Here is a 10,970-nt window from a genome sequence, read left to right on the forward strand (position 1 = left end):
CACACACTAAAACAGCAGGGAAGTGCAAATACTTCTGCTACACAGCACGGTTAAATCGACAACAATGGACATTGTTAAAGTTCTGATAACATATCCTCCGTTTTGCTGTGTAGTGGAGAGTATTTGTCAGTTGTCCTCTTAACTGTCTTAGATAAATCACTAAATGTAACTAACAACATCCTCACGTCTCACACTAACCAGAAATAGATGAACTAACACATGGATCAGTAGTTGTAATATCTCAACACTAACAATTAAGTTGATGTTATGACTGAATATTTGAATATGATGAATTATGCTGTGATTCGTGATAAGAACAGACTTCTTATTGCACACTTTTCTACATTATTTCTCTCCTGGTCACACAGCTGCATGTGTTTTATTTTTCCCCTGTGAATGACTTTCACTGCCCCACTGCCTCGGCCTTTTATCTTGAAATGCTCCTTCACTGCGTTAACTGCGAGGAAACCCCACCAGTGTTTTTGTAGTCGGTAACAGGGTCTAAGGAAAAAGGGTTTTGTTTTCTCTATTCAGCTTTGATATCAGGTCGACGTCAAATGTGGACTTCATATCTTTCATATGCAGTGAAAGGATGTGGAAGTATTGTGTTTGAACTCGGTGCCTTTTCTGCTTTTGTAAACAAAAAGCATGCAAGTAGTTTTCCCAATTGTTACTTCTCATGGATGGACTTGCAGTTTCTTACGACTACATGTTAGGGCCATTGTTGGTATAAAAAAAATAAAAAGTACATTACGGAGCCGGGGCAGGGCGTCAATATACAAAGCAAATACTCAGAATTTCTGAGATTAAAGTCATAAATTTACAAGAAAAAAACATGGATATTCTCTGAGATTAAAGTGATACATCTACTAGAAAACAAAACTCAAATTTATGAGAAAAAAACTTGGATATTTTCTGAGATGAATATGATACATTTACAAGAAAAATCTTTGACATTCTCTGAGATTATGAAGTCATAAATTTACGAGAAAAGAATTCATAACTTTACGAGAAAAAAAATTAGATATTCTCTGAGATTAAAGTGATTAATTTACGGAAAAAAAACTCACAAATTTACAAGAAAAAAACGTATATATTCTCTTATATATTCTTTTTAGATATTATCTGAGATCTCAGAAATTTGCGAGATTATAAAGTCGTAAATTTAAAAGAAAAAAAACTCGGATATTCTGAGATTATGAAGTCATAAATTTGCAAGAAAAAAACTCACAAATTTACGAGAGAAAATTTTAGATATTCTGTGAGATTAAAGTGATAAATTTACGAGAAAAAAAACACAAATTTACGGGAACAAAACATGGATATGTTCTTAGATTAAATTGATAAATTTACAAGAAAAAAACTCACAACTTTATGATAAAAAAAAAACTTGGATATTCTCTGAGATTAAAGTGATAATTTTTTATTTATTTTTTTTACCTACAATGGCCCTAATACACCGTCATAGTTTCTTGAGCCACTGTAAAAGTTTCCTTTTTCAGCGACGTCATAATGCAACACACTCTCCTAGCACTCCTGATTCATTGTGATCGTTCGGTGTCGACATAAACGCCACATAAACGCACCATCCGCCCTGACGTGGCTTCATCACTTCACAGTCACTGCACGCCATGCAGCGTTCGTGTGTGTGTGTGTGCGTGCGTGCTCCACGTATGTGTATGCCGTGGGATTGCCCTGCCTCTCGACGGTCCCTGTGCTTTCAGCTTTTCCCATCCAATCAATCTCTTAATCACGTTCAAGCGATTTGCTAATTAACTAATGATGTGGAATAATTAACACTGCTGTGTGACATTAGTCAGCAGCTGTTAAGCCATGTCAGCACCACAGAACTAATGAGAACAATACACAACCTGGGAGCTCCCGTTCTCATCGAAGAGATGATAAAACAATAAGAGCACAGACTCGAGAGGGGCTGAGTGCGTCTTTCAAGCAAATTCTCTCATTTTGATTTGTTTTCATTTCAATCATCTTCCTCTCCGAGCCTTTGGTGATTCCTATTTTTGTGTTTGTGTGTGTGTTACAATTTTTCTTTTTGTTGTCGGGGTCGGTGTCTTTCTGTTGTGTGGCTTTGGTGCTGCCCCTCGGTTTGTCCATGGCTTTGCTCCATAGATCCCCGTATCGCAGTCCTCTGTCATGGATGACATAGAGGAGTGGCTCTGTGCTGACGTGGTGAGATTTCTTTACCTTGATTTATATCTTTTTTTTTCTCCTCTTCTTTCTCTCTCTCTTCTTCCCTCGGTTTTGTTTTTCTTTGATCGCACTTTTCATCCATCCATCTCACGTCACTGGATTTTACTTTAGTTTCCTTTCTCGTCACATCCTTCCATTCACTATAATCTAATGTATTTCCACCAATGACTGACCTATAACAGTTTGCTGTGAGGCTATGCTAACGTAGTGCTAATGATAGCTGAGTTAAATTGGCCGGTGTGAGCTTCTTTAACATGTGCATGTGGAGGTTGTGGAGTCGGGCTCAGGAAGGTTCCTCTTTGTCTTCACCTGCGAAAAGTGTGGACGTTTGCATGACTGACGGATCCTTCGTGAGCGACTTTGTACGGATATGGAGTTTGTGTTAACTTTACAAGCATTTGACTTGTATGATGCTTTTGTGTATCAGCTTATAGAGAGACGAATTCACGCCTCTTCCGGCGGACCTTATGGGACCTTTTTTCGGAAAAAAAAATTCAAGGTAGTCAACGGCAAAGACAAAAAGGCTTCGTCCAAAATCGCATATGTGTGAATAAATAGTAGTAGGTATCTTTTTGGACGCACTGAGCAGTAATTTATGTCATCACTTCCTGAGAGCCTCCCTAGCGGTGTGTTTTATCCAGCGACTCCTGGTCTTTTTATCAGCCGGGAAGCAAAAGAACGAGAGAGACCTGTTGCTTTGTGAGTACATTCTGGTACGAAACACTTACGCAACTTTTGGGTGTGTAGTCTTTCTAATTACATATTTTCACAGTCTTATAATTCAACAGTTTTACAACAAACTGCGACTTTCTTGACTTGAAAAATTACATTTTAAATTCACAAATATATGTGTGATTCATGGCGCGATTCAAACGGGATCAAAAAAAATATTTGTCTCTCTGTTGACTACCGTTGATATTTTTTCCGAAATAAGGCCCCATGGTTTTCCACCGGAAGGGGCGGGACTTCTCCTCTATTGTGTTGCTGACTAAGGTTTATATCTGTCTTTTGAAACAAAGACAACTCCATTAACGAAGCCAGATTGTGTACATTATCTTATGACGTTTTTCTTCTTTTCAATAGAAAGGGGATGCTGCCGAGGAAGGGGTGACCAGTGAAGGTATATAGATAACGATTGTTCCACTCGCTCTAACATGTGTGAAGTTTTGTTAATGTTCACCCTTTTCATCATTTTATCTGTTTCTCTCAGAGTTTGACAAGTTCCTGGAGGAGCGAGCGAAGGTGTCAGACTCTCTGCCGTCTCCCACCGGAGCTAACCCCGCTCACCCGGCTCGAGCCCCCGCCGGCTCCCACAAGAAGGCCGAGCGGACGGAGGACGCCCTCTTTGCCTTGTAGACTTGTTCTCGGAGAACCTCCATCTCTCTCTAGGGGGCGTCTAAAGGTCCTCGCCCTCAATGATTCCTCCCAAAACAGTCCCTCCGCTCCCATTTTCCTCGCCGACTCGCCGTGGTTATAGCAAGTGATCTCCACCTCCTTGTCATTCTCTCGCCACAGTGTTGCTCTAACATGCAGAGGTCCGACGTGTTTACTGCGCACAACTGTTGTTTTCTTACAGTATATATGGATGTATTAATCTGTTAGTGTGGGATGTACTACTCGCAGCATCTCATCTGTAACGCTCCACCAAAGGAACCTGTCTGATGTGGTTTCAAAATGTGGTATATTACTGCGAGATTCATGGCAAAAGGTTCATGCATTGAGTCAGTATATGGGAGCATACAATTAGGATTACATTGTGTTGTTTTACTACAGTCAGCTAATTGCTAATTTATGCATTTCTTGTTTTAATGGTTTGTTCTGTACTATGTACTAGCGCTGTGGTTATGGTCGATCCATGCAATTCTTTTTTTTCTTTTTTTTTCTCCAGAAGTTAGAGTTGTAGTCATGATTTTAATACTGACATATGTGCGGAATGGCAACAGGTTTTATAACCCAATTACCCATGCGGACAAAATACTGATGTTAAGCAGGCTGATTTTGCTAGCGAGGAATATATAATGGCTAAATCGTAGCTACTCTTGATGAGTGTACGCAAGCGTTCCTTTAACCAAAGGGATTAGAAGAAGTTAGGATGTATTTTAAAAGGTGAAGGAACGTGCCCGTGGAATATTACCCATCAGTCTTTTCACTCCTCTGAAAAGCGAATTAGCTGCTCTTGAACAATTACAAACACTTTTACCCATTCCAAAGATTATTGAGGCTTTAAATGACCAACTAGCACTGAATTTTACCTGTCGAACAATAATTGCGTGTTATTATAAGCGTTAAAGGGATCATGAACAGTTTTCCTTCCCCTGCTCTATTAATGTCTCTGTGCACTTTGAAGCAAAAAAACAAAAACAAATCTGTATTTTGTCCTTTGTGTTTACAAGATGGTTACTATTTTTCTAGGGGATGGGAAATGGTCTTTAGGTTGACTTCATTTTGCACATAACTTTTGTAACTGTGTGATTACAGGGCTCGTTCACGTAGAGGTGGATCGATGGACAGTTAAACTTTTAGGAATATTAAAAACAAAAAATACATACAGATGCAAGACAGAATATGGCTTTTAAAGGAACAGTGTGTAACAATTAGGGGATCTATTGGCATAAATGGAATATAGTATTAATAAATATTAGGGCTGTCGATCGATTAAAATGTTGAATCGCAATTAATCGCATGGCTGTCCATAGTTAATCGCAAATTAATAAAAAATGTTATCTGTTCAAAATGTACCTTAAAGGGAGTTTTGTCAAGTATTTAATACTCAACATGGAAGTGGACAAATATGCTGCTTTATGCAAACTTATGTATATATTTATTATTGGAAATCAATTAACAACATAAAACAAAAACAAATATTGTCCAGAAACCCTCACAGGTACTGCATCTAGCAAGTTGCGTTAATGCGTTAAAGAAATTAGTGCCGTTAACGTACAAATTTGCACGCTATTATCACGGTAACTTTGACAGCCCTAATTAGTATGTTTTCTTTAGTGTATAATCACCTGAAAATAAGAATCGTTGTGCTTTCGTTACCTTAGAATGAGCCGTTTATATCTACATAGGGAGAGGGTCCTCTTCATGGAGTCGGCCGCGGTGTTTCCACAGTAGCCCAGAACAAACAAACCTAACTTTTCCTGCTTGGGCCGGAGTCGATAACGTTACTCGCTCCGGAGTTAACCCCCACCGTCACTCTTGAGGAGCTGCAGCACTTATTTCTGCACAAGCTGCAACTTCCACTGTACATTCACTTGATATTCTCAAAGCTGTCTTCTGCTCCGCTAGCTCACATTCGCCACCACTCTCTCTCTCTTGCTTCAGCACTCACGTCCCACGCGCGCACACACACAAATGACCGACACTACTCTTACAGCAACTCGTTCTAGGGAGGGACATTCGCGTTTTCACGTCGGCCACCGTAGTTGTACTAAACGCTTTGCACACGGGAGAAGCTGCAATCTGCAACCTCGCCGCTAGATGTCGCCATATGTCTTACACACTGGACCTTTAAATTAGCAGCATGACTTTGCGCTGGCTCCATAATCAACTAACAAAACGTATAGCTTACAATAACGCACTGTTGTAAAGGATGTACTCATATAGGTAGACCTTCACTTACTCTAAACTATGTAATCTATATACCTCAAAATACGGGAATTCTAGTTTCTGTATCTGGTTAAAAATGTATTGGCTCATAGTGATATTCAGATTTATTAAGTATCATTTGATCCCCTGATTGTATTTTTATAGTCCATGTAAAAAATGGGAAAAAACATGTCATCATTTATCTTTTGGTGGTTGAGGCTGAAGCATGCAGCAGACAAACACAACGGTACTTTCTTTGATTTGTGCAGTCAAAGACGTGCTTTCATTCTCCGTGTGTTTTCATTCTGGTGTGATTCATCTGCTGCCAAGCATGTCTGTGATTGGCTGATTTCAGCAAAGTAGAGTTTGTCTTTGGTTTACTTGTGATCTCACTTTGAGGCAAAAAGCAATCCTGTCTTCATTCCAGCTTTTTATCCTTTTTTTGGGCTCTGGTTTGTTTTAATGTTTCTCTGCACTTGAAAGATTTTTTTTGTTTGTTTTAGTCCATTTAAGACCAAAAGCCTCGTCAATCAAGGCATCCAATTCATGCGTCCAACTAGAGTTGTTCCGATACCAGTATCGGAAATGTATCCGATACTGCCCAAAATTTCGGTATCGGCGAGTACGCCAGTCTATGCACCGATCCGACACCATGATTTATCAACCCAGAAAAAAATCAGCTTGTTTAACCGGAGATAATTTTTTCTTCGCCGCTCCAAAACAGTAGCCATCAGTGTGCTGTCGCCCCGGATGTATCACGGCTGCCACTTGCAACTACTGTACACTATCCATCTATACATGGTCAGTAGCAAACAGCTGTTGAGTAATAATAATAATAACTTTTTTGATCACCCGTCCCGTTTTCCCTGTCTGCTAAAGTGGCGGATGGTCTTATGATTTTACCTGCATTTGACGGGTGGCGGAAGCTAATTTCCGACCCTGGTTCTCGGCCGATACCGCAAATTCAGGTTCAGTATCGGGAAGGAAATAAATGGTATCGGAACATCTCTAGCATCAACATTACTTGTTGTCAGTATCCACTAGAGGGAAATATTCACCATTCCTTATACTTTGTTAATGGTGACATTGAAAAATGATTTGTGACTGTCTGCATAATCATGATTAAATATTTAAATGTATTTTAGTTGAGGAAAATTAATGAGCTTTAACTTTTCTTTTTAATGCTGTATGGTTACATATGGTTATATAGGTTTAATATGGTTGCCAGGTAACTGAGATAATAGCGTTAAATTTACAATCAACCATTGTGTTCACTTTGAAAAACGTTTAGCACGCTGAGCTCTGAACAAAGAGGATTAACTAAAAAATGTAACAAGGGAGTAATTTTATGTTTGTATGTTACGTATCTCTGGATCTGTAACTATTGTGTTAACTCGCTTTTATGAAGCTTAAGTCCTGGTTGCAACATGCTATCTCAACATGGTCGCTGAATGTCTTTTATTACTGAATGAAGCAGAACATGTAGTGTTTTGTGGACATGGAGGAGAGGCTTGTTTCCTGTCGGTGGGTGTCCCATGTCTGTTTGGCTGTGCCGTCTGCTGCCATTATTACTAACGGTCAGATTTTTGTTTGACCTGATGCACGTATGTAACTGCCCAATAAAACACTAGCAATGTGTGACCTCTACCTCACACTGTTTGTGGTTATTTTACCGTTAAGGGTTGTGGCTGCTTCTTCCTCTTCGCGCACATGCTTTCCCCCCCCCTCCCCCCCCCACCATACTTAATTTCAAAAGTTCAAGTTACATAACCATGTTCAGATTTTTCATTACAAAAAAAACTAAATATATTTCACAGTATAAAAATTAAATAAATTATACAAAAATAAAATGTAAGGAAAAGAAAAGATGAATTAAGAAGAAAAAAATAATCGGGCTGAATTGGAATAAATTTGAAATGTCTAAATAATCGAAAAGATTTTGTCAATTTATAATTTTTGAGTTTAGGTTTTCAATCGTAGTCAAATATGTTTTAGCCCCCTGAGACCCACAATAGACCCGTTCTCAGCACATCAAGTTGTTCTAGTCATAAATCAGAAGTAAACATTTACTAATTAATTATTTAAAATGAATTGTAAAAGTGTATAAGGGTTTAGAACATTATGATCGAAGTATATGATGGTCATCCCCATGCTCGATTATGTCTCATAAGTTGTTGCAGCAATTGTTGTGTTAATATCATTTGTTACACAGATTTGGTGCTAAATTTAAACATTTTTTACCACTCGGGAATTGATCAAAAATGATCAATAAGCCCTACAAAATACCACATTAAGACACCAAGACCTTGAGGAACACCATAGAAAAAGCCATGCTGTGATTTGGAATCAAAAACTTTTGACATTTGGAGATTTCTGCAAGAATTGCATTTTTTGGCGATTGGATGGCGAGCACTTCTGTTGTGTAAAACTGCTCAGAAACCCCCTTATTGTCAATCTAGCTAAGAAAGCCTCCCATCCTCTGAATGCTCTAGGTCTCTAGTTTGTGGCTGTAAAGTTTCATGAGGCTGTGATCATCCTAGAGGTCACCACAGGTCATTTTATACAGTGAGGTCAAGCTCAATAGGTAAATGTATCACTCATGCACACAGATATTACCGTTCGCTGTACCGCCATTTTCATCTGTTGTTATTGTTTGCGTAAATCTAAAACTGCGGTTGAAGTCGCGCATGCATACGTCTACAACTGTGCGTCTGCGGATGGCTCTGCGGATCTGCAGTGGGATGATATTGGTAAAATCCAACATCATAGCGCTACTTTGAGAGGGCACATCTCTTTGCCAATGAATTAAAGTATTGACTGAGTTAATCTTTGCATGTAAAATATTAATTAAAAATCGATTCAGTGTTTTTGAGAATCGATATAAAACATAATAATGCGATATTCAATTTTTTTTTCGATATTTTCTTACACCCCTATTTGGAATTCTATATATTTATGAGGTAACAGACAGATACCTCATGCACATGCTGATGCAACCCGGCGTCAATCTTACACTGAACTGGCCCATTCGTTATCACATGATGAGCCTCTCTCACCCCCCTCCCATATGTTGGTTCCATTTCAGATTAGCACATAACAATGTAAACAAATCTTTAAATTTGTATACATGTTTGCTTCCTTAAGTTGCCCGTGGAGCATCCCAAAACCAAAACAACAACACCAGGCTTGCTGACACCACTCCTCCCATAGTACTGTACTCACAACAACTTTGCAGTGCTACTCTAGGTCACTGACCTATTTGCCCACCAGGCTTTTTATGGGGTTCCCCCTTTGTGTTTATATGATGCTCACGTTTAATTTAGTTGATGCTGATGTGAAAATAAAGTTTGCATTGCCAGTTGTTTACATGATTAATTAATTTAAGTGTGTTGTTTACTGGAAAAAAGTCTTACTTTATAAAGCTGAATTAGATGTATAACTGTATTTAGGAACTTGATTTAGTATTAATTATACATTTATTTGGCCAAAAATTACAATTTCTTTATTTAACCTCCTCCACCTGTATCCCTGCAGGTTTATTCCCATGCTGCTGCCACTGTTCTAAGATAGAAACACATGATGTAATCACTAGACCCAGAGCTGTGACGTCACATCACCCCACTCGGATCCTGAGCTTCCCATTGGTCCATTTCACTGGTTCTACAGGGAGAGGAGGAGACTGCTGCTTCCAGTCAACCGAACCTGTCCTTCAGCAGATCACGCCCACTCTGCTCTGATTGGCTGTTGGGGTCAAGCCCACAAATAAACACATCCATGCTGTTTCCCTTCAAAACACACAGTTTGGTGTGAAATATTATGCCTGATATTAATATGGATGTACAAGACTGGGATGAATAGCAAGGGTTGATTTATTATATATAAAACACATTCATATACAGTAGATTATATTTTGTATAATACTTTTAAATTAGATCCATATAGGAATTCTGGAGACATTATACCAGTTTGTTGAGTACATTAATTATATCTTATTGTACATGTTAAAAAAAAAGATATATACAACGATTTTATTTTAAATCTGTGAACAATACAATACACGATTAAACAGATACATAGGTAAATAATACATATAAAGAAAATGAAGGGATAAATAAATAAAATAAAATTACATAAAATAAAGTAACATAAAACATGCCAGGGGTTCATATAAATAAATAAATAAATAAATAATAGTAACATAAAGGTTTTTACTTTATTCATAAATCTACATTTATGAATGTAAAATTTTACGACAGTGATAAAATATTGTTCCATTTCTTTCTTGATAACATTAAAATGAGGTTTAACTCTCGCAAATTTACATCTTATGAATGTAAAATTTTGTGACGATGATAATGAGATTGATTATAAAATACTCTCTCTCATATGTTGTGTTGAACCTTAAAAAAATGCATTTTTTCCAGTATAAGTTTATAAAATAAAGTAACATAAAACAAACCAGGGGTTAACATAAATAAATAAATATCATATATTGTGTTGAACCTTAAAAACAAAAAAAATTCCAGTAGAAGTTCAAAATCACAGATACTATTTTCCAAGATAAACCTACAAATGTCTTTCCACAGTTTACGGGTATTTGTACATTTCCAGAAACAGATGGACAATAGTTTTCAGTATGAGAATCACACAAGCCACAATTATACGACGAATTATGAAATTATGGCATTAATATACTCCACAGGATGTCACCTCTTCAGTCAAATAAACCAAAACAAATTCTCGCGAAGTTCCACATTCACAAGTGTAAATTTTACAAAAAAAAAACTAATTTCTTTGTATTTATGAAAGAAATGGAATTATATCTGTCAACTATTTCTTCCTCACAAAACAAAAAAGCAATGAAAACAATGAATGTATGCGATATCTTTAAAGTTTTTAAGTGAAATTATTGTCATACTCTGGCGTGGTCTCTCTTTTTTTTTTTATGTTGGTTTTGTTTCATTTCTGTTGTCCTTTTATGTTTGGCATAGCTCTTTGTTTAGGTTTTGCGCTATGCTTCTTCTATATGTAAATGTTTTTAATGTTTTCTGCTGTTACTGTGTATACTGTCATTTTGAAATAAAAAAAACCAAAAAAAAAAAACCTGAGAAACCAGTTCAGTTTTTTCATTCATTCATTCATTCTCACTGTGCAATATCATTTTCCAC

The 10,970-nt window shown here is 37.5% G+C and overlaps 1 protein-coding gene across 3 annotated transcripts in view; it reads left to right on the forward strand.

Annotated features, from left to right (window-relative positions):
- tom1l2a (target of myb1 like 2 membrane trafficking protein a) overlaps window positions 1–7,449 on the forward strand; it is a 30,034-nt gene extending 22,585 nt beyond the window's left edge. For 2 of the 3 annotated variants that reach the window (XM_074656811.1, XM_074656812.1), the window contains 3 exons: window positions 2,131–2,190; window positions 3,295–3,331; window positions 3,422–7,449. In XM_074656811.1, coding sequence (XP_074512912.1) covers window positions 2,131–2,190; window positions 3,295–3,331; window positions 3,422–3,567 — 243 coding nt within the window. In that variant the 3' untranslated portion in view covers window positions 3,568–7,449. The remainder of the gene's footprint in view (window positions 1–2,130; window positions 2,191–3,294; window positions 3,332–3,421) is intronic. The other variant, XM_074656813.1, reaches the window with a different exon arrangement.
- The last annotated feature ends 3,521 nt before the right edge of the window (window positions 7,450–10,970 follow it).

This window comes from Sebastes fasciatus, chromosome 13, assembly GCF_043250625.1.
Source record: "Sebastes fasciatus isolate fSebFas1 chromosome 13, fSebFas1.pri, whole genome shotgun sequence".
Classification (NCBI taxonomy): Eukaryota; Metazoa; Chordata; class Actinopteri; order Perciformes; family Sebastidae; genus Sebastes; species Sebastes fasciatus.